At 36.0% G+C, this 24,673-nt stretch overlaps 1 protein-coding gene and 1 long non-coding RNA gene across 2 annotated transcripts in view; one reads left to right on the top strand and one right to left on the bottom strand.

Moving 5' to 3' along the window:
- LOC113423691 (fer-1-like protein 4) overlaps window positions 1–24,673 on the bottom strand; it is a 56,402-nt gene that overhangs the window by 24,608 nt on the left and 7,121 nt on the right. The window contains exons 7-24 of the mRNA XM_026685206.2: window positions 24,282–24,437; window positions 22,439–22,499; window positions 21,538–21,669; window positions 20,413–20,475; window positions 19,752–19,836; window positions 18,610–18,769; window positions 17,612–17,795; window positions 16,171–16,357; window positions 14,244–14,614; window positions 12,923–13,031; window positions 10,848–11,046; window positions 9,450–9,570; window positions 8,502–8,602; window positions 7,217–7,304; window positions 5,891–6,007; window positions 4,941–5,093; window positions 4,237–4,420; window positions 1,264–1,388 (exon numbers count right to left, since the gene is read on the bottom strand). Coding sequence (XP_026540991.1) covers window positions 1,264–1,388; window positions 4,237–4,420; window positions 4,941–5,093; window positions 5,891–6,007; window positions 7,217–7,304; window positions 8,502–8,602; window positions 9,450–9,570; window positions 10,848–11,046; window positions 12,923–13,031; window positions 14,244–14,614; window positions 16,171–16,357; window positions 17,612–17,795; window positions 18,610–18,769; window positions 19,752–19,836; window positions 20,413–20,475; window positions 21,538–21,669; window positions 22,439–22,499; window positions 24,282–24,437 — 2,596 coding nt within the window. The remainder of the gene's footprint in view (window positions 1–1,263; window positions 1,389–4,236; window positions 4,421–4,940; window positions 5,094–5,890; window positions 6,008–7,216; window positions 7,305–8,501; window positions 8,603–9,449; window positions 9,571–10,847; window positions 11,047–12,922; window positions 13,032–14,243; window positions 14,615–16,170; window positions 16,358–17,611; window positions 17,796–18,609; window positions 18,770–19,751; window positions 19,837–20,412; window positions 20,476–21,537; window positions 21,670–22,438; window positions 22,500–24,281; window positions 24,438–24,673) is intronic.
- On the top strand, window positions 328–24,552 carry LOC148131139 (uncharacterized). The gene is made up of 4 exons (XR_015748476.1): window positions 328–472; window positions 11,662–11,714; window positions 21,841–21,906; window positions 24,047–24,552. It is a non-coding gene; the product is annotated as an uncharacterized LOC148131139 (long non-coding RNA).

Below are 24,673 nucleotides of genomic sequence, written 5' to 3'. Positions count from 1 at the left end.
AGTAAAAAAAAAGTCTGAAGTGAGCAAGGAATAATGGAAAGTGAAATTTGAAATAGTTTGGAGAGGAAATATTAAATAGGATTAAGCCCTGCAATAGCTGCCAAACTAAACAAGCAAGAATCACATGGGTTTCAAAAACATGTATGATTCTAGTAAAGAATAAATAGTAAAAAGATAATCTTGGCAACTAAAACTTAATTCCCAGCCAGATTTACAGTGAATTATTTAAGGTAAGTCTCTCCGAAACGTTTCCTTCTCATACTTCTCACATCTAGGCTGTGTTGACTCTTCTCATGTAAAATGCTCCTCCCCTTCCTTCCCAGTCTTTTTCTAGGTTCTTCCACTTTGAACTCTACTCAAGTTAGTATCACATTTTAAGAAGAAAGAAAAATACATACAACTGAAAAGATACCTTATGGATTATTTTCTCCAGTGTGAACTCATTCAATCATTTGAGACTCTTCTAACAGAGGTATGGTATGAACCATGGAAATATAATACAAATATATTAATGAATTATATGAGGTGTAGTGGTGAAAGTGTGGAACTAGGACTGAAAACTCCAGGTTTCTACTCTCAGTCTTATTCAGCCCAACTTATCTCACCGTGCCCTTCTTGGAAGAAAAATAAAAGGGAGCACTGTGTACACCCTCTTGAGCACCTGAAGGAAGAACAAGGTATAAATGTAACAAAGAAATAGATATGATATATATAGGTAATGGTTCAGGTGTTCAACCAAGACCAGGAAGGCTCTGTCCAAAATCATTCATGGCCATAGGAGTCACTGGGTGATTTGTGGCCAGTCATTATTTCTCAGCCCACCTCCATGAGAAAAAAAAAACGGGAGGAGGAGTTTAACAGCAGTTTGATGAACTGAAGTCTAAGGATGATGTATTAATAAGTAGAAAGCAGAAATTTTTAATTTTGGAATAGGGATACCAGTAGAGGAATTTAAAAAGTCATGAAAGCACATAAAAAAGGAGTGGGGCTTCAACCAGATGGTCATAGATGCCATCTTGACATTTTGGACAACTCTATCTCACCCCCATGGATGCCCCTGCAATTAATGTCATAAGTAAAAGAATGTCAGAAACCAGCTACTGTGGATGTTGTTGCAAAACAGGAGGCAAATATTTGGCCAGCAGATAGGAGCAGGAGCAGTACAGGCATTCCTGGGTGTGGGGGGAGGGGAAGAGGAGAAATGTTGTCATTTCAGTATTATTGATCTGTAGCATTACTTGCTATGTCTGTAAATATTCTTACCATTGTAGATTGGCACTGTGTTGAAAACACCACTCTTGCAAATGGATCTGAAAGGCCATTTTCATCAGCAGAAAGAATTCCCCTTGCCTGATATAAATGGGCCCGAAGCTGAAAGTAACTGAAGTCTAAAAGAGAGAGAGAGACAGAGAGACAGAGAGAAAGAGATTTTCCACAATAATAGGTTATATGTGATATCCACAGATTTCGATTATGGCTGTCTTGAGAATTACAGGTACTTCTCTAACTAGTTTATACCAAGGTGGAAATAAAATGATGTCTTGCCATGTTAAATAGGAATAATGATATTAGCTACAATACAAAAATTGTCCCCAGATGCTCATTCATTTAAAATGTAGCCAGACTTCATAGATTGTGAGTCAGCAGCCTTGTCAGTGAACTAACAAACTGCCGCATTTGATTATGTGCTTGCTTTCAGTGCGGTAAAGAATGTGATCATACTTCGAATGTGATCATACTTCGCAACATAATAGATATCTTGTGACATATATTCAGTGCAACAGAAATTAGCTACTCACATCTTTCATGTGAGGGAGAAATATCTCTACCTTATTTTTTAAAACGTTTTTATTTTGTTTACATTCTCTTTTTTCATATTCTATAACTGCAAGTGAAATACTAACTTCATATTGTGCATTAGTCATGCCAGTACACTGACAAGGAAGTGTTGAATTGTCTTGATAAATAACTGGTTTAAAAAATGAAATCATAGTATCCATTGAGAAATCCCAGCCATATATTTGCATAATGCACTACTCTTTTTTTAACTCCTTCACTTCTGTTTTCACCTTGTAAGAAATTCAAACCTGTCTTTGAACAGAATTTAAGTAGGACAATCTTTACCAATCCCAATACTAGTCCTCAATTAGTGACTGCCTCATTTAGTGACTGTTTGCAGCTATGATGGTGATGATAAAGTAACTTTATGACTTTATTTAAGCCTCACATTTAGGGCCTTTGCAGATCTGTAAAGCAAATGAAAGCTTAAATAAAATCATACACAAAGTGGTTTTTTTACTTAGCAACTGCCTCATTTTACTACTCAGTTGCTGGTCCCAATTGTGAACATTAAATTGTGATTATCTCTATCTCTATCTCTATCTCTATCTTCCTACCTTCCTACCTTCCTTCCTATCTATATCTATCTATCTATCTATCTATCTATCTATCTATCTATCTATCTATCTATCTATCTATCTAATTGGACATGTCAGCTTCAGAGGGTATCTCTAAATGGCCCTTTCCTATCAGTTATTTGCTTAAATCTCTTTCAAGTTGGGCTTGACCTCTGATGATTTCATGGACATGTCCATATAGTTGGGAACTAAACAGTTATGCCTTTTTTGGTGACTGTTTGCAGTTACAACATTGATGAAAAAATAATTTTTTGACCAATCCTCGTATTTATGACCTTTGCAAGTCTGTAAAGCAAAGGGAAACTGAAAAAAGATAAGCACAGTTCTGGTTTCACTTAGTGACCACTTCACTTAGTGACCAAGTCAGCTGTCTCAATTATGGTCAGCTATGAAAACTACCTGTATGTACTTATTTACTATATAGAAATAATCTGTGTATTCCCACAGAATGTATTTGAGTTTTTCTATTCTATTTTACAGCTATTCCTTGATCTTCTTCTATCCAAATACTAACCACATTGAATCCTGCTTAGCTTTCTTAGATTAACCCAGGTCAGCTAGACCAGGGGTCCCCAACCACCGGTCCGCGGACCGGTACCGGTCCCGCGGAACAAGTCCTACCGGGCCGCTGGCTTGCTGGCGCCGCCATCTTTTTGATGAAAAAGTGCTTCCGGTGAGCTTTTCCAGGTAGAAAGCTCACCGGAAGCACGTTTTCATCAAAAAGATGGCGGCGCCAGCGCTTCCAGTGAGCTTTTCCGGGTAGAAAGCTCACCGGAAGCACTTTTTCATCAAAAAGATGGCGGCGCCAGCACTTCGGTGAGCTTTTCCGGCAGAAAGCCATTTCTACCCGAAAAGCTCACGAGCGCTATCGCCATCTTTGATGAAAAAGCTTCCGTGAGGTCACCAAAGCACTTTTTCATCAAAAAGATGGCGGCGCCCAGCTGATGCCGGTACCGGGCGCGGCGCCCAGCTGATGCCGGTGCCGGGCCACGGCGTAAAAAGGTTGGGGATCACTGAGCTAGACAATGCCATCTGCTAATTAGGATATGATTCTGTATTGGGTGTAATTGAATCATTCAATGGCTTCCAGTGAAATAGAATGAACTTTCTGTTGAGAAAGTTTTCAGAAAAATAATTCTTACAAAAGTGACTGTACAGAAATGTAGAAGAGAGCACACTTGGGGAATGCTGCTCTAAGAACCAAAATTGTACATTTAGTAGAAACATCCACTAGCAACAATAACATTTAAGATTAACCCTGGATTCCTTAGACCAGGGATCCCCAACCTTTTCGACGCCGCGGCCCGGTTCCGGCGTCAGCTGGGCGCCGCGGCCCGGTTCCGGCGTCAGCTGGGCGCCGCCATCTTTTTGACGAAAAATCACTTCCGGTGACGTCACGGAAGTGATTTTTCGTCAAATGGCGGCGCTAGCGCTTAGTGAGCTTTTTCGGGTAGAAATGGCTTTCTACCCGGAAAAGCTCACCAGCTGGCGCCGCCATCTTTTTTAAAAAATTGCTTTTTTACCAAAAAGATGGCGGCGCCCAGCAACCAGCGGCCCGGTAAGGCTTGTTCCGCGGCCCGGTACCGGTCCGCGGACCGGCGGTTGGGGACCCCTGCCTTAGACCATGTTTTGTTGAGCAGATTATAGTAGCCTAATTCACCTAATTCACATGATATTAGCACACGATAGACCAAATATTGCCATTATGGCTAAAATGATGAACAAATCAATAATGTCTCTGATTATTTGTAGTAGAAAAAAAAGTCATCTGAATTATATTTCTATTCGATTTCCAGGGTTCCCCAAGCAATAAACTCACCATCTCTGTTGAGTTGGATGGGTGGGAAATATTTTGGAATGCTTGCAAGTTTCTGTGTCTTGTCATAGATGGGTTTGAATTCTTCTGGAAGATCTGCAGTACTGTTCTTCACATACTTTGTTATCCCAAGCCACATATAGATTTCCAGTTTTGCAAAGATCTCTTCAGTGCGTGACCCTGGAACCTTTAAGCCCAAACAATATTACTACCTTGATGTTGCTCGATTAAGATTTACTATTTATCCTGCTCTTTCTTTAATTTACATTCACCACCCCAAAATTTAATTATTCATGTTTTCATAAAGTGCCCTTTTTATGATGGGCCAAGCTATGTTCTGATGTCCCCAATTACCTCTAACTTTGAAAGTCATAATAATAAATGCTATGTGTATTACTTTTTAAGGGATGCTAACCTTGCACTAACAAATCAGATGGTCAAATATCTTCATCAAGTCATACAATTACACAAAGGTAGTTGAGATGTTATTTTATTTTATTGTCTTATTTCCCCCAATAATGAATTCTTGAATTAAACTATTTTGAAACTATTTCTGAATTAAACTATTTCTACTGGGAAGGCTGGTTAAAGATTATAATAAAGAGATTTGATTTGATTATTATTAATCCTCTTTTTTTAAAACTAACTAGCTTTAATGATGAATAACGATTAGTTCATCAGCTAATGATGAAATGAATAATGTCTACCTTTAGAAAGACAGTTTGGATCTTTGCACAGTTCTTGCCTTTTTCTTCTTCCACCACTGCATAAAGGATATTCTGTGCAGGGATCCTTGAATAGGCAACACGCTTGTTGTTGCTAAACATCCAGATCAGGACATCAGGGATAGTACACTGAGGCTGAAGAAGATGACAAAACAAATTACAAAAAAACCCTTTTTCATTTGTTGAAATTAGCAAGTTTATTTGTGCAAGCTATTCTTTGTATATTCACAGAGACAGTACAGACTTATAAACACTTTAAATGTGTTTTTCTAGAAAAAGATATAATGGTAAGTAAAAATTGTAGAATAGAATAGAATAACAGAGTGGGAAGGGACCTTGGAGGTCTTCTAGTCCACCCCCTGCTTAGGCAGGAAACCCTATACCATTTCAGACAAATGGTTATCCAATCTCTTCTTAAAAACTTCCACTGTTAGAGCATTTACAACTTCTGGAAGCAAGTTGTTCCACTGGTTCTAACTATCAGGAAATTTCTCCTTAGTTCTTAGTGCTTCTCTCCTTGATTAGTTTTCACCCATTGCTTATTGTCCTGCCCTCAGGTGCTTTGGAGAATAGCTTGACTGTAGGATTAATTGAATTGTAGTAGGCAATAATGTGGGAACAAAAGATTTCTAGAAAGCACTAGGAGCTATGCTTGCAGTAATTTCAAATCCTGATCAGGCCACCCAGATGTCTAGTGATGTGTAAAACTTTACCAGGATTCTTCAAAATGTTTTTAAGATTCCCATCAAGAGGATTTGAATTTCCTCTTTCTAAACATAAATGAGAAAATTCTAGCACATTCTAGGAAATTACTCCTCTCCTTTACAGTAACAGAACTTCATTTCTATTTCCTGTTTTTGGAATGCTAAAGCTATAAATATAAAAACTGACTGCTCAGCTGTGTTTATACCGTTCATTCTATAATTATATACCTCTTTAGCCAGGAAGCGCAACTTTGACAGGATTATCTTTGTCTCATTTACTTTCTCCTTGATGTTGAGCCTCGTCAGTCGTTTCCTTATGCGGAGTCCTTGTTTTGCATAAAGTATCTGAATGCAACACAAAGATGTCATTTTAAAAATGTATTATGCTAAATTAATGCACAAAGGAAAGGTCTAAAGATATGCAACAGCATTAAAGGACCAGGATAACTTCAACAATGAAAAGCATAAGAGTACAAAATTTTAAAAAGACTTGGAAATTATTCTATTAACAGAACTTCAAACATTTTGACCATATTGCTCAAAATTTTTCCTTGCCCCTTTGTTGAAAAAAAAGACTACAATCCCTGACTGCAAATCGGATGTAGATTTTGTCTTCCACAGATGTACCATAATTTTTAAGGCAGCCCCCATGCCAGGAAAAAAAAAACAATTCTTCATAATTGGATAGGTTTCAACATGGGATATTGCCAAGAAAAATATATTTTCACATATAGGAACTGATCCAGAGCCAAATTCATAATTGAGGCAATAAATTATTTGTTTTATGCATACTGACTGCTCAATGAAAGTTCAGGAAGTGTTCATTGTAATCACATGTGGTGATAAAATAAGTCAGGAATTAGAATATTAACTCTTAATAAACTGTTTTAACATCAAGAAAGCGATGTCTTCAGCTAATCAGATATTTATCAACGCAGAGAATCAGACTTGAGTTCTCACCCTCTTTTTGAAATCAAGCATGTAAAAAAGGGTAGGGCTTCAATAGCATAGTTGTGGCCACCATTTTGACTCTTCTGATTCCCCTTCCAGATACCCCAGATAAAGATAATTTTCTTTTCCCATTCTCATTCCAAGCCAGGCTTTTATTACAGAGGAGTTCCAGTTCCTGGTAGAGTTCATTAAATATAAATTCTGATTGGTGGTAGTAAAGAAGCTATATGTATGACTGAATGCTAATTGGATCTCCTTTGTCAAGTTTTTCTCCCTTGCAATAATTTTTTCAACCAAAAAATAAGATATTTTCAAATAGAAAGCCTAAATGAACTGGATTTAATTGATCTAGAAGGTTCATCTTGTAGGCCCTTTTCAGAGAAATTCTGAAAAGCAATATTCTAACAGACCACTGGGGTTTTAGGTATAATGTCACACTCAGCATTCAAAGTTCGTTCCTGAAATGTAGAGCCAAGCATTTTATCTCTTTAGAACAGCCATTCTTAACCTGGAACCTTCCAAATATCTGATGTCTCCTTACAACTGCAGGACGCTAAATCAGGCTGATCTACAACACGAACATAGTCTGGCTACCTAACTTACAATGTTTTGTGGAAGGGATTTCATCCGGCATCGATCAAGGTTATTTGGACGAGTCATTGGTTTTTTGTCCACATTAAGAGAATACTGTCTGAAATCAGAGACATGGTTAAGTTTTAGTTTATGAGGACATACATTGCATAAATTTACAAATAATTAGAAATCACCATAACTTTTGACTCTCTACACAGAAGAAATCAGTATACATTGCAATTACATTTTAATGAATTGATTGAGACCAGGGTATATCTACTATATCCCAAAGTATATTAAATGAAATACAAACAGAAATGACATTTCATGCAAATGAGAAATTAAGAATGACTTTGGTGTAGTTGTTAAGATCCTGGACTAAAAATCAGGATATCATGAGTTCTAGTTCCCTCTTAGATATGGGAATTGCCTGTGTTGCTTTAGCCTAGTCACACTCACTCAGTCCAAATTACCTTCTAGAGCAGTGGTAAAATGAGAGGAAGGAGAAAAATAAACAAGTCCAGGAAGAGGATTTAAATTAGATTAAACAAAATAAAGACAATACATCTATTATAAATCTTCTAGGTTTTGTATGTGTAATAAGCCAAAAAGCACCAATGGTGCACATTACATAATTTGTCACTTGCAAATTGGCATTATTATGCAAATGATGTAAATTGCAGCAGAATTAGAACTCATATGCATGAAGTCCATATATCAAGTAAACTGGAGCTCCTGTGTGCATTCAATATTATAAAATTGTAATTGCAAAACTACCCACAAGCTTTTTAAAACGCATGTTAATGTCTTGTAAGCCCAAAATCCAGCTCTGAGCAATTTAACCTATAAATATCCCACAAAAGTTCTGAAACAATACCATTTTTCTCCCTTCTGAATTAATACATGGACTTTAAAAGTATCAGGACCCTATAGAGTTATATTTCAGAAGATAAACTTGAATATGCTTCAAAATATGGCTAATGATGTAGAAAATATTCCACCTCTTCCCTATGCACACTTTGCTCCCTCCCTCTCCATTCTGCTTAGTTTTAGTTTTATTTTAATTGAATTTTTAAATTTAAAATCTTTATTTATTGTTGTAATGTTGCGTACTGCATTTTATTCAATGTTGGTAAGCTCCTAGAATCACCTTTGGTGAGATGAGAGGCATACAAGTTTGATAAATAAAAATAAAATATGTGAGAGGTGCCATTTTTGTAATAAAGTGTTTTGTAGAAAAGTTGTATTTCTAGAGTGGATCTAGATAAAACTTATAAACCTACATCCAGTAAAAAGGCAATAGAAGTTTACTGACCTACATCCAGCAACAAATTCCTCCAAAACCTGACGAAGCCTCTCATCTGCTTTTGATTTTGGTCTCCTCAGGAGTTTCTCTACATCTTCTAGTCCGTGCTCCTATGACAGCAAAGAAGCTAAACTCGTCTAACATGCTTAATCATAAACCCAAGTTAACAAAACTCAGCAGCTATTTTAAATAAAGAGACCCAGCCAAATTATATCTCAGCTTAATATGATGGGTCATTTAAACAGATCACACTAACATAATGGATGGATTCCTAAATGTACTGAAGCATGAACTTTATTCATTACTGTATAGTCCTATTTCTCTGTGATATGATGATTGAAAAAAGCTATGAAATTGATCTATAAACTTATTTAAAATAATCATTATTAAACATGTTTTGATGAAATGTACAGTTATAAACATCTATTTTCCTAAACCACTTATTTCAATATGTAAAACCAGGAAGATAATTATGTTATGCTCTACATATTATATACAATTAAATCAGTTCATGTAAAATTCAAAAATCACATTTCTAAAATGTATTTATAATTAATGTATTGCTAGAGTAACCCAGAACTAAATAATTTAAAACAGCACTTAATATATTGAACCAGTGTAAATCTATGCATTCAATAAAACAGCGAGTGACCATATCAATTCAATACATAAATGCTAAATAAGGTAGAAAAAAGGTACTTAAAGATGGAAAAGGGATTATATCTAATTTTCACAGGAGGGAGCTGCAAGAATGAAGGAATAATATATACCCTGCACCAAAAGATTATGTCACACAGAAGCAACAGGAATTATTATTCTGCAAAGAAATCAAGAAGATTTTCTTAATATGATCCATGATTTAGCTCTACCCAAACAATTACGTATGTGCCCAGGAATTAATTATGTGGGAGAAAGCAGCAGGCTTGAACAGTGGTTTCAGGCAAAGTGATACTTTACCAAACGCTCTGCTATTTTGACAATCCAGTTGGAATTATAGAGTCTCCAGGTGTAGTCTTCCCAGTAGCTCCATACATAAACACAGGGCTTCTCATGCAGCATTGGGAGGCAGCTGTAAGAGCTAACAGTGGTATGCAGAAAATGCTTAAGCTTGTATAAACAACTAATATTTGTCTGCCTGCTAGAGTTCTCTTGATTAGGGTTACTGGGCTGCCAAATCGTTATCTTACTCAGCAAAGCTGTTGCTCAGACCTGGTAACCCTAATTAATTACTGGTAAGAATCCCAGTAGAGAAACTACATAGAACAAAGAACTGCTATTTCTTTGGGGAAAGGAACATAAACATAAAACCTGCAGGGCAGAGGAAGAGTTGTTTCCGCTACATGAACCTGACACAGATTCATGGGTAGGCAATCTTTTCAGCCCTAAGAGTCACACAGAATGCTGCATAGATTCACCTTATTCACAAAGCAATAGCACTTAGATTTATATACCGCTTCATGTGCTTTACAATGCTCTCTAAGTGATTTACAGAGTCAGCATATTGCCCTCAACAATCTGGCTCCTCATTTTACCCATCTTGGAAAGATAGAAGGCAGAGTCAACCTTGAGCCTGGAGAGATTCGAACTGCCAAATTGCAGGCAGCTGGCAACCAGGAGAAGTAGCCTGCAGTACTGCATTCTAACCACTGCATCACCATGGCTCATACATGTAGTTACATAACATGTAACTTCTCTTATACACATTTACATACATGTATCTTTCTCAATCCATAGTCTTCTTTCTCCCAATGATTCACTACAGATTGTTTATTTTCTGCTGTGAAAATGAGCAACTTGATTCCTGCCATTTTATAGCTAGGGGGGAACCTGGCTGCTTAATTTTTCCACAATTTATGGCAATAGGGAAACAGTGTCAATTTCTTGCATGCCTGCTGATCTTTGCTAAGACTGTGGCTTTTGTTGCTGAAGGCCTGGTACAGCTTCTGAGCTATAGACTGCTCGCTCATGATAAATGAAATGACAAATGAAAATGAATTCCTCTATCATGAACTAAAATTGGAGGATGGTCCTAAAATAGCAAACATTAACTTACTGCTGAATGGTTCCTGACGGAATAGGAGCATAAATATAACAAGCTTTCTATAAGCATCAAAAATTTATTGCTATCAAGAAGTGAGATTCAACCTGGCTCCCATAAACCAGGTAAATGTTGTGAATATTGCAGGTGCAATATAAGTTACTCAATAAAGAGGCAGCAAATTTCAATTTTGAAAATAGATTTTCTGGCCATGAATGAGCACTAAGGTTGATACCTTGGTTTCTTTGGAAATGGAATTAATGGTATGTTAATTAAAATATGGAAATTCAAATGGGATAAAACTATTGAGAAATTACCTGTCATATTCAGTGGGTTCTGGTCTTTGGTTCACAGTCATGGACTTATCAAGCAAAGTTGTTGTTGGAGGCATGACTTCAACAACCAGCTCTTCATCTGAAAGGGGATCTAGCAAAGGCTGTTTTTCTTCACTCTTTTCTCCCTTCTCACCTTTCACAGACATCTTGGTAGTAATTTCTTCAGTTTTCCCATAGTTCCCTTGAAGTTAAACATGTTTATTCTTTGTTATCATAGACATTTAATATGCTGTTATATCAGAATTTTTGTTTGATTTAACATAAAAATAACACGTAATCTACAAATCATAATATCTACTATTTCTATTAGCTGTCCTATCTCTATGAACTTAAATAATGTATAAGGCTCCAATTCCGTAAGTTCGTTTTGGCCATTTATGATGGCCATATAGTCAAGATTGGTTTTTTTAAAAAAAATCCTACGTAAAAAAATTAACAATTCCTAAATAGTTGAACAATATAAGCTCTGTTTCTGAAAAGAGAATAACTATTATATTATATTATCTAGTTGTTTTGTAAAAAATCTGAAAGCACAGATAGATTATTAAGAAATTGAAGTCCTGCAGAAAGTTTAGGTCTAAGTCCTACAAGCTGTTGTGTCAGATTTTGTCACTCAGACTTGGCAGAAGATACTTGGACACTTGATTTGGCATGGCTAGAAAAGCATCTTTATTCCATTAGTATTGTTGAAAGGTGTCAAAATGCCTTTCTTTCGAGGATTCAATTTTCCCGCTGGGAGAGCTCTGGTGCAAGGATACGGACAACTGCTTGAAAGCTGGATCTTTTTATTTTTCAGGAAGGCGGAGAACAGTGAGAAGTCTGCGTTCCTGGGCTAGCTAGCTTCTTATGGTAAGTCCCTGGTTTTTTATACCCTTTTCTCCCTTTGTAAGTTGATTTTGTGTGAGTGTTTGTATTTGTGCCTAATGTTTCAAATCCTGTTTGAGTTTGTCTTTATTTCCGCCGGAGGGCAAACTCCGCAGGGTGGCCAGATTGTATTATTGGTTTTCTGTAATCTCTTTTAGCTTTAAGATAGTTTTTCATATTTGTTCTGTGTCAATCTCCTGTCTGTCCCTTTTGTAATTTATATTTTGTGTCTTTTGTCTGTTTGTTTTGCTTATTTGGTATGTCCTGTGTTTGTAAGGGTTTTCTAAATTATCTTTTGTTTCCTTTTCCTATTTGTCTAGTTTTCTTAATTACTTAGGCTTTTGTCTATAGGGATTCTTGAATACTTTTTATTTGATTCCTTTTCCTATGTAAGTTTGTTTTCTGGCTGACCTGATGTTCCCCTTGGGCTTTTCCTGTTTTTTGTGACACTACTGCCTTCGTGAAATTCCCTTTCCACAGTATGAAGCTACCAACTTCCTCTTTGTTTAAACACTCGATGAACCATGGTATCAAAAGCTATACTACGTAGTTCTAAGGGTATCAACTGATATGCTCCATCTCTCTCATAGTATATGTCAGGTTGATGAATGCCAAATCTAAGCCAAATCTGGTCTGAATTTAGACCAATAATGTCTTTCCTCTTTTTTCTAACTCAGACAAGGAAAACTAAGGTATTTCCATTTTTTTTTCATCTGTTTGAAGAGCAATAGTGAGAGACTATTATTTATTGTAAGTCCCTCAATGAGGAATTCCTTAACTATTTTATGGTTATTAATTCTTAGACAAACCCACAGCTCAGCTGCAAGCTAAACAAGAATAAAAATCTTACTCTCTTAAAGTCAAATAAAGCTATGGACTCATAAAGAGAACTGAAAGCTTTCTCACAGAGCTCAGTCCAAATAGAAAAATAATGTCATATGACATTCTTCCCAGCAGGTGCCACCTAAGGACTGCTGGAATCTGAACTTCCTGAAGTCATGGGCTTTGACCATGTTCTCTAAACATAACAGTACTGTGGTTCTGGGCCTATGCATCTGAAAGGCACCAGTTTAGAGACAGCTGTAACAAAGTTGTAGAGTTGTAGTAAAGGATGGAAGAGAAGAATGCATGGCAGAGAGATGAGAAAGAGAAACTGATTTAAAATAAAAAGAACTGAACCTTTTGTCACTTACCTATAGAGATTTCAAACTTCATAGGTTTGGTACCAACTGAGGGATCCATCATAGTCACTTCAAAAAATGATGCAAAGAGAAGGAATTCTTCTTTCACTCCGAGGGCATTCTGAAGAAAAAGTTTTCAGTTTTCTTTGTTATGATAATACAAAATACTGATTCACAGTTTAATCCAAACTTATTTTTTAACTTAATGTGTTTCCCCCTCACACACACACACACACACAAAAACCACATAAAGGTATTTAGTCTTGGCGGTATTCTAGCATGACACAACATCAATATTTGTCTAGAGGGTGGGAGCTGAAAGCTGAATTCTGCTTTAGGAGTGAATGCACAATGTGTTACATCTAAATATATTGGGGTTGGTAGAACACAGATAATAATCCAAATTTTAAAAGGAAAGGAGTGTTTTCTTCCCATTTCATTTTTTCATTCATACTTTGCCTTCCTTTTTATGCAGGTGGATGCTTTGATCAGGAAAAGCAATGATAATTGGACTGCCATTTGTCAGAAATGGTGTAGGGTCTCCCACTTGGGTGGGGTTGGGGGGTTGGACTAGATGACCTACAAGATCCCTTTCACCTGATCTGAATTATTTTAATCCCTTTCACCCCAAAATTTCTCTGGGTTGAAGTTCAGCTACCTAAAATCATTTTTAATTTCTTCCTTTTATTAAAAATTCAGGATGTTGATCTTAGTAACATATAGAGACCTTAGCAGAAGGCAGAGCATTTTGTCCTCAGAAAAAGATCACCTCTATACATGGAAAGGAAATAACAGTAGATAAACAGAAATTTTTTAATGGGCGATAGCTGTGCAAACTAAGTTTCAAATATACATAACTTTTAAAAGACTTAACTGGACCTTTAAACAGAAATCTATGACTAGTTAACTTCTGACCTATTTTATAACACCTTGCTGGAGTTTTACAACTTTTTCCCCGCAATAACCTCTTTTTGTTGTAATAGATTTGATATTCAACTAGGGAAGGATAAAAAGGGGGGGTTGTTTTTTGTCCTTTTTAATTCACAGTTTTTAATGTCCTTGTCTCATTTTGTCTGTGACAGAATGCAAATTGCGTAATGTTTTACCCCAAAAAAGGATTTTATCTTGTTAATTTAGATCACATTGTTTTATAATATTTAAAATTTATTACAGTTATTTGTATTTACTTCTTTACCATTTAAAGTTTAATATTGAAAATGTTAAATGGGGGAAATAATTCTGTAGCCCTCATTTATTAAACCACAAAATATAGAGAAGGCCTCATATAAAATAATTTCAGTATCCTATGATTTCTATGATCACTGAGACTCACCTCTGGGAGTGGATGGAGGTCTTCTACCTCCACAATCACTTCACTTGGTTGTTCCTCCTCTTCAGTGGTACTAATACTAGGCTGGCTTTGATGCTGCTCCTTGACAGAAGTTTTGGACTTCTCTTTGGCCTTTTTACTCTTCTTCTTCAACTTGAGTTTGCTTAAGGCCCCTTTGAGAACTTCTGCTGGCTTCTTTTCCGCTGCCTGGATAGTATTGAAAATCTCTACTGTAATGGCCATAAGAAGGCGTCCACGATAGTAGATGCCTTCACCCAGACCTTCATTGAGATCTTTGTGTATATCTCGCAAGGTTGAATTCTGGGATGAGCCATATAAATTTACCCAAGTTGGTCCAAAAGTGGGATTAAATCCTAGTGGGAAGAAAATATGGTTTTGAATATTTTCACTTGGTTCAGATTTGCACTTTTACAAGACCATTTTAATAATGAAGTAGGTCATGCTTTCTTGGTGATCTATTTTAAGCAGGTGATCTTTCAACATTATAGCTGCACTGAGAAAGATGATTTATGACTAGTCCATGCACTTATGACCATCACAACATTCCTGCACTCAAATAATCAAAATCCAGGGGCTTGACAATTGACATGTATTTGCAATGATTGCAGGGTGCTGGGGTCAAGTGATTGTCATTTCTAACATATTTCTCAAATGTTCACCAGAAATCTGTTAAGCTGATGTGCAAAAGTGATAAAGCCAGCTTGGTAAACGACCCTGTGGAATTCTTATTGACAAACATTGAGTACCTTTTGTGAACCATTTAAGTAAAACCTTTTGTTTAAATTTTTCTCTATTTCATATAAAATTAGCCTATACAATATGGTCAAAATAGTCCTACAGAGTACTTTATACATGCTGCCATGGCTATAATGCAATTTGATCCAATTCTTTATTTTTCTGTAATTGTATAAAAGATACTATTAATTAATTTTTAATTAAATGAAATAGACACATGGGGTAATAAACAAAAGGTAAAAGACCATCATATATCAGCTATGATATTCTTTTTTTTTTTAAGCAAGTTTTATTAATTTCAAAAACAAACAAATCATCATCAACCATTACATATTTGAACCTTTTTCCATTATAAATTTAACAAGTCAGATAAAACCTTATCTTATACAATACATTTCTATATTATTTCATCTATTTCTTTCTGACTTGATTATCGTCACTCTCTTTCTATGTTTCTACAAGGTTTCACCAATACTCTCAAAGACATAAACAAACACAAACATACATATAAAAAATCTTTTAGTAAAGTAACTTGGCCCCAGGTACCTCTCTTTATATGGGCTTTAATTATATTCATGCTCATCTTACAGATCATTACCTATTTTGTTTACCATTCTGTATCTTCTATATAAACTTCTCCACACATTTCATTCTTCATAATTCTATCTTATTCAATCCATCTTAATTTAAATCATTATATTTGTATCTTTTGCCCATCCTTTATTATCCCTCTATCTCATTTCTTATAATAAAAAAAAAAGAATTTCTCCTGAAACCACTAATCAGAGTATGATGCCTTTCTATCCTCTCCCTGAATTAATTAGATTAACATTTAAAATAACACCTAATACCCAATTTGATTCTGCTTGGTACATTCTATCTACTAATTTTACTTTTAGTAACAATAAAAACAGAATAAAAAATCAAAAATGTTTAAATACATAGTATCCTCCTAAATACGCTATCAGCTATGATATTCTAAGGACCTGCAGCTCAATAGCAAAATCTCTGCTTTCCAAGCTAATTTTTGCTATTTCTACCCTTGACTTTTCCTGGGTTAAGGCTGGAAAGAATATTGCCTGATACCTTGGAAAGACTTGCAATCAACTAAAACAGCAGTTCTGATAACACAGAACTATGGTCTGATATAAGACAATGTCTATGACAAACTCACCATTTCTTCCAGGGTCAGATATTTGTTGCAGATCAATGAAATGTGTAGCAAGGGCAACATCTCCAATGTTTGCATCATCCAGTAGCTGAACTTTTATCTTTCGAACAAGAGGTGGAAACATCTCGATGAATATTATTTGTTCATTCCAAACCGGTTCTATAGTGCTGCTTTCAACTGATGTTTCTCCCTAAATAAGAGAATATTACAAGTACAGAACCAAAGAACTCCGTTGGTGATAAAGCAGTAATAGAAGAGTGAGGGAGCACAGAATTGTTCAGACCAGCCTTCCCGTTTCCTGACCTCATTCAGATGTCTTGAGATTGCAACTCTCTGAATTCCCATCTAGGATAAATATCCCATTTACCCATCTTTTAAACAAACAATTAACTCCAAACTATGTCACCTTTCCTTAAAGGGGAATCGTTCTATGGCCATCTCTAGATTCTTATAAACTTAAGTTTAGTGCTTATGCACTAAATCAGAACTATATAAACAAAGTAATTTGCATTGAAAAAAAATCCTTGGCTTAAAGAGTCTTGCACTGTGTTCATGTCCCTATTTGCATCTAATTACTATACAACTTAATCACCCACAATCATGCTTATTATTCCTTTTGTTCTCATGAAGTTGCCTTGCTTTGTAGTCCATTATCAGTCATTGATTGGCAGTGGTTGGAATGGAAGCATTAAAGGCAGCGAAGGAATTGGCAATAGGAACAATATTTTTGCCTAACTGGATGAGATGAGGTAAAGGAGTTCCTGCGGATTTTACTTTGTTAGTTGTTGCCGACTGTAGGGGGTGTTGCTTATCTCTGTTTCCAAGCCATTGAGCCAGTGTTGACTGAAGACATTTCTGCAGTCATATGACCAGCATGACATCATTGGGTGCTGTTACCTACCCACCGAAGTGGTACCTATTTATCTATTAGCATTTGCATGCTTTCAAACTGCTAGGTGCCAAGTGCTGGGGCAAGGGTGGAAGCTCACCCAATCATGTGACGCTTGAGTCTTGAAATTGGACTGCCAGCTTTCCAGCTGACGAGCCCAACATCTTAACCACTGAGCCACTACACCGCTCTTAGATGAGGACAGACAACATTTTAACTCAGTAGTAGGAAAAGCCTTATGTCCCCTGTTACACCATCAGCAAATCCTTCATTGGGCTTCTATTAATTATATATTGTAAAACTAAGAGATTGGAACAAAATGAAGTTGTAGGCATTAGTGAAAGTTGTCTAAGCATAAGTACGTTAGGGAAGCTTTGGAATTTATTCCACAACCAGAAATTAGAGGAATCCTAACTAGGTCATACTGTTTCCTAAGTTCTTAATGTTTGGTCTTTTTCTACATGACCTATTCAAAAAGTTCAGTACTAAAATTGAATGGATCCGTCTGCTTCATGAATCTTTCAATAAGAAAATATGCAGAAAAAATAGAATTACCTGCTGTCCAGAGAAAGAAATCTGCACGTAAGGATCAATGAAGACTTTCTTCTCACTCACAATTTTTGAAAAGCCACCCATGATTCCTGCACTCATACTGGGCAAACCATTTGCCTTGTATATTTTGATGCAGAATTTGGCCCAGGGTCTCTCAGCTGGAACTTTTTTAGGAAGCAATAAGTTCCTGAAAAGAAGATATTTTATCAGTTAGGAGCAATGATCCTTGGAAGTCCACATTGCAAGCCAGACCCAGCTATCTTTGTTACTGCTTCCAACTATTGCTGAAGCTGAGTTTAAAAATTCAAATCTAGACTGCTGTGGGTTGGTGCCCAGTCCAGAATATGGCTACATCAGAACCTGTGTTAGGTGACTTGTCCTGCTTCTTGCCCTTCCCATCCATGCAGAGAAGGCAAACTTTGCTTACTAGTCTTGTGTAGGCAAGTGTCTCAATCACTCCCTCCCACTTTTTAAAAATCAAACCAAAGTGGCATTACAGAGTTTATGGTATTTTGGATCCTTTGCCTGGTTTAGAAAGGCTTAAAATAGTTTAAGACATAAAACCAGTTTTCATATGGAGCTTCAAAATAAATATGGCCGTGGGTGGAAGATGATATCCATTCTTGCACTCAGGAAATGATAGGTGGCCTGTACAGATAGTGGGACAAGGAAAAGATCCCAAATGCAAAAGAGGACAGACAACAATTTTAGAGTGAGAAAGAAGAAAGAAAGAAAGAAAGAAAGAAAGAAAGAAAGAAAGAAAGAAAGAAAGAAAGAAAGAAAGAAAGAAAGAAAAGACCAGAAATTCACTCTGTTAGAATGCTAATGTCCTTTCCTGTGCAAAACAATACAATTTATAAAGAAAGCAAACTTCTCAAGCTTGATTAAGCCCTGCATTTCTGGATTATTATTATTTTTGCCCATAGGAGTAAGAAAACTATCCTCTTATTACTAATTCCATAAGACAACATTCCATACACCTTTCACCACCACAGACTTACTTTTCAATGTCTTCATTCTGACTGCTGGATGAGGCGGGAAAGGAACCCATTACATCCCCCCGAGCCATGACAGATATGTTGCATTTCACAAAGCCTTTAATTCCTGCTCTGGTGTCCTTTGGGTCATTAATCACAGCCCACTTCTGGTAGAACCTATGGTCTAAATACACAAAGAGAAAATGATTGGATCACAATTTCTCTGGATCTGATTTAGATTATTAGGAGTTTGGGTCAAGAAGGTTAGATGAGTTCTGCTTTTGTTGATGTGCTTTTTTGTGAGTGGGGTTGTTGTTTATCCTTGGCTGCCTGAGGGTTGTATGTTGTGAAGTTTTGTGTTTTTAATCTCCATATACCACCCAGAACTACTAGTGTAGGATGGGAGGTCATGTAATTCATATAAACACATCCGCCCCTGTCTGGTTTAGCAAAGGGGGAAAAAGTCCTGAAACATCATGTAACACTGCCTGACAATGCGAGTTTGACACCTCTGAGTTATTGCTTCCCCAGAAATTAGTAGAGCTCTTCAGATCAATTATAAAGAAAGCTAAAACACAGAGCACATAGACTTTTACTAAAAGATCTCTATGAGAATCAAATGGCACCAATCCCAACCTGGCACCGATCTCATATATTGAGAAACTCTTGGTGTACTAATCTCAAATGACACCAGATTTTAGAAGGTAGATAATTAGGCAATGTGAAGTACCAAGTGCTCCAGGATATGGGCAGAGTGTGAAAATGAAACAAATTCATTGCTAATATATTTTAGTGCCAGCTGGGTAAATTTCACAAACATGATGTGATCAACCTCATATAGCAAGAAGTCTTCAACCAGCCCTGAAAATATTGGCCAGATTTAATGACCCAACTCAATTTTTCTCAGCTGAGAATCTTGATCGTGGACCTTCTTCAAGGGACCAAATACTGAGAGAGCTCGTTTTTAATTCTCATTTGTTAGACATTGTTGGATGTGAATGATACTTATCATGAACAAATCCATTTCAAACAGATTGATTAGCTTTGGATCAAATCACAATGAAATGCTAGAACATGTAATGGACTCAAGGCAGGCAATTCAAAGCAATGGCAAAAGAGAACTAAGAAGCAACTTTTAGCATGATAGCAGTCTTAGGGTACGGTACCTGGCTGATTGTATACAGTCTCCAGATCTATCTTGAAAATGCCTATGAGAGTGCCTAGGAAGGGAATCTTCTTTGAATGGAAGACCTGTACATGAACACAATGGTATTTCTCAAAAGACATATTGCAAACAAGAGACTCACAGAAGGCAACTATTGCCAAGAAGAGCCTAGCATTTGGGTTGAAAGTAGGGAGGTCACTGAACAGCTGATAACTGGGTTCAAACAAGATGGCAAGTAGCAATCATAGCCAAGTTAAATGATATTAATGAAATTGAAACGAGTTTTACAAATTAGTTTCTACAAGACCATAAGTCAAAGTTCTTTTTCTCAGTAGCATCACTTACCAAGTATTTCTTTTCATAATTGTATGTTTAATTGAATTATTTAATAACCTAGAATATCAAACATCTGAATAATAATATATTTCTTGTAAAGTCTATACAACTCTAGTAAAGATTATACAACTCTAATAGCTGCCTACGTGATAAAATACAATATGATTAGCTCTTATTGATCTGTGACAAAGAATAGCTGCAACTTTAGAAGAATAAATGAGAAATTGTATTTTTCATTTATTGCTCACTTCATGATATGATGTAAGGCCATTGGTCATCTACCCTCATCTCACTTCTACCCCATACATAGTAGCTAGTATACTTACAGAAATCTCTATCAATCTGTGAAATAGAATATCTCTTGGTTCATGGAAATCAAAAGTAAAATACTGGAAGAAAAAGAAAAAAATATAGATATTAGATTTCATGTAAGAATTAAATTCTACTGTGTGCCAAGCAGTATCATATAATACTATGCAGGATATTTTCAACAAGAAGATACACAAGAAAAGGGCTTTCTTACATGTCCTGATGTTTCTAAATGGAAGGTCCTTTTCTATAGGGCTTTAAAATTCTGACTAATTGTTAGGAAACCTGCCTAAAAGTAAGAGTCCTTGGAGATTGGAATCTATTTCTGAAATAGATTATGACTCTTGTTTAGCAGATGTGTTTAAACAGATCTTCCTTTGTTGTCTCTCAGGAATATTCTAAATAAGATTCCTGAATTAAGCAAGGAGTTGAGTTGGATTTAATGGTTTAAATCAGCAGTTTTCAGTGGGGTGATGTGGCTCTTCGAGGGGGGGGGGGGCATGTCTTATTTCTAGGAAGCCTTATGCTGCTGCAGTTCATATCTTAAAAATTTGTGTGTAGTACTACAGAAATATATTTACAGGGAATTGTTTTGTTAACTACTGTAATTTTTATATATAGTATATCTATCTATCTATCATTATTATCTTAGTTATAGTTATATTATCTGATAGATTAATAAACAGTGTGTATGCTAAAACACATTTTTTCAACAAGGAGATCAAAGAAATAAATGAAGATCTGAAGAATATTATGAGCAAGAAAAGGTTGAGGAGCCCTGGACTAAACAGTCCTTCAAACTTTATTATTCTATGAATAATTCTATTTATGCAAGATATTTACCTCATATACTGATAAACTATAATTTTTATTTATTAATCTATTGTGTCTTCATATTGCATAGTAACACACATATATGAGTTACTTAATAAGAACATCTGACTACAGTACATATAGAACAATTACTTAATTTGTATATAGTTTTCAGGTCAATCTGGTAAATTTCATAATATATTAAATAACTGTATCAAAAATGAAATCTAAAGCTAAAGAAATTTGTGGTAAATAATAGGCTACTTAACTATGCTCACATGCATTAGATTGACAAATAAAATTATGTACACTTTCTTCTAATTGCATACCTCATTGTAAAAAGGACAATTGGTAGATTTCTGTGTTGCTGTGTGTCTTTTCTCACTTCCAATTTTCACTACCACAAAAGGGTCAATATTAACTCCAACCAACTTCTGAGCTTCAATTATGTTGATGCCAATCTAGGGAGACAATATATTTCCTATAATCAGTATGGATATATCAGTAAAAGTGAGAGAAATTTAATCAACTACTTGCTTGAATGATTCTGGAGTCAAATCTCCAGCATTCATTGTTTGTTTTTACAACTTATTGATTTGTAAAAATCAGTCAATGTTTCCTTTTGCTTTCAGGTTTACTGGAATTATTGCTCAATCATTAATGGAGGTTATAAACAAATATGTGGTTTTCAAAATCTGGTAAGAAATATGAGTTACAGAACATTCTTTTGAATGATTTATTGGCAGAGACTCTAAGAGGTCTACTATGCATATATGTCTGCCAGACTTTTTGTCCACCTGATTTTAATAAAATAAAAATGCTATATTCAATAAATAAAACAAAAATACTACTAAGCTCTACTGTTGTTTTTATTGATAAGCATGGCTCTGGATTGCATAAACTTATTTTGTAAAAAACAGCCCTGTACATTCTTTGGATGTCTGCTTACTTGGCAGAAAAAAAAAAAGTCAGGATAAACTGGGCTAACAAGTGACATCACTGGGGACTACAGGAAAAGCAAGAAGTAACTTCACAAATTTGCCTTTGGGTGACTGGATTATTTATGACATGCTATGCCCATCAGAGGCAGTATTGTGACATAGGGACACCTCCATCCAGAATAGCTATTTTATGTGAATGCCAAAACATCCTTTCATTATTTCAAATGCACCCCATGGTTCAAAATGGCTATAAAATTAAAGTTCACAGTAAACGTGGCAGGTACATCACCTGGAAGTTCCGCGGTCTAGGAGATGCATTGAGATCCCACTTTGAGAAAGCCCTAGAACGACTAAAATGGAAGGTCCAACATTAATTATATATCTTATTTGTCATGTTATTTGAATTGTTATTTTAGTTTTGGAATGCAGAGAACAATGGAATATAAAGATAATAAATAAATAGCCATATGCTTACTCAAATCTACCGGTATGAATGCAGACATTTCCCCAAGATTACAGCTTGTAGAAATGGAAAGTCTATTAAAGAACTAAATTAATTTCATTAATGATGCTCAAGACACTTTTTACTTGGGATGTATTCTTGGTTAATATTGTTTTAACAGAAGGATAATGACAGTAAGTCGACATTTAATTTTAAGAAAAGAAAGTATTTAAATTTAAATTTCCGTTAAGATATGTAATAGTGCTATTACATTTAAATTACACAATGTGACAAAACAATGCACTGTAGTAGCTAAAACAATGGGTTTAATTTCAGTCAAATACAAGCTCATTGAGTAATCTGCCCACAGCAGATTAATTTTATAGGATTGTTATGATGGTAAACATCAGGATAATGTACATTGGTGTAATCTACTAAACAAAACTTCCTCTAGGTGTTACTGATGTACTAGTTTCATTTGTACTGTGCTTCAATATAAGTACATACTAAATAAAAAAAATTCCTTATGCTGGAAAGAATTTTGTAAACTGCTTTGAATCTTCAGGGATACAAGCAACATACAAGCCTAAGTAAGTAGGTAAATATATCTACTACCACTTCTGTTTGTGATAATGGTTACTGGGACCATTTTTCTGAAAACTGAAAGGAGACATCTATACCTAATTTGCAAGAACAGATTGACCATTGCAGCATCCCCATGGTCAATGGTCAAAATTCAGACAGTTGGCAACTGACTCATATTTATGATGGCTGCAATGTCCCAGGATCCTGTGATCCACTTTTGTGACCTTCTGACAAGCAAAGTCATTGGGGAAGTCATATTCACTTAACAACCAAGTTAGTAATTTAACAATTACAAATGTTTTATTTAACAACATAAATTTTGGGCTCAACTGTGGTCGTAAGTTGAGGACTACCTATATTAGCCTTCCCCTTTCTAGTACCCTCTAGCCACCTTTGAGGTAGCCTGAAAGCTGTCATCCAGAGCTTTCCTCCAGCCCCAGAGGAAGCAGAATTGTCTGACCACATACTTGCATTGATGTCATTGCTGACTTGTCTTCTTCCCCAGTAATGAGATCAAGGAGCAAGGCTGTGCTGACAGGTTTAACGTCGGAGAAGCTATGAAAATTAAGTGTTGGTTTCTCCAGCCTTTGTTTGCTCGCCCCACCCCACCCCTAACATTCACTGATAGAAAAACACCTACCAACTACATTACTTAATGTACAAAGTGTGGAGAGAAGCAAGTTTTAATAGATGGCTAGACCAGCAGATTTACCAATTGTCAAAACTTGCAAATTATCCTGCTACGAGCTAGCGGTGTGCATCGAATCGGGGAGAACTAATTTTTTACTTGCCAAGTTTTTGATCGCATCCTACCCCAAAAATGTGGCTACAGGAATTCTGTTTTCTTTCTCTTTTCTTTCTTCCCTGCAGGAGCTAGCACGGAAATATTGAAGCGAAAGCCTATTCAATTTGAAACCCCATCTACCCTTCTGAAGTCTGAAAACATGTTTGCCCTCAAATCCATAAGAAATAAAGAAATCTTCACACCACAGTTAGAGCAGCTTTAGGATGCTGGATATTGCAGTTTAATGTATCTGGAATGGAGCAGGTTGAAGTCTGTTTTCTTCTGAGAAGAAATTGAAGCATTACTCAGATTGGAAAGTACCTCTTTACAGAGCTGAAGACAATCCCAGAGAACTCCATGTCAGATACATCGTAGTAATCGTCTTCCTCATCATCCATCTCCAGACCTTTGACAAGCTTCCTGCCCAGCATTGCAGCCTTCCTATCCATGTCAACAGCTCGTTTTGCATCAGCCACCCTGAAGGCCAGACCAGAAGTTAAGAATCATAAGGATGGCATGCTCATCATAATTCTTTTATCTCCAGAGTTAATGGGTACAATTTGAAATTAAAAAAAAAACATTACATACATTACTCCCCTGTTGTTGTATTTTTATTACTGCTATTGCTGCTGCTACTACCACTGGTTTAATCTTTATAAGATGAATCAGTTTACTAAGTAATAATAATGCATAGAATTGTCTCTGAAACTTTG

The sequence above is a fragment of the Notechis scutatus genome, chromosome 3 (assembly GCF_049901735.1).
Source record: "Notechis scutatus isolate UNSWTSFEM ecotype Mainland chromosome 3, rNotScu1.2, whole genome shotgun sequence".
In the NCBI taxonomy this organism is placed as follows: Eukaryota; Metazoa; Chordata; class Lepidosauria; order Squamata; family Elapidae; genus Notechis; species Notechis scutatus.
Note: the sequence above shows the minus strand (reverse complement) of the source record. Positions and strands in the feature narration are given on the sequence as shown.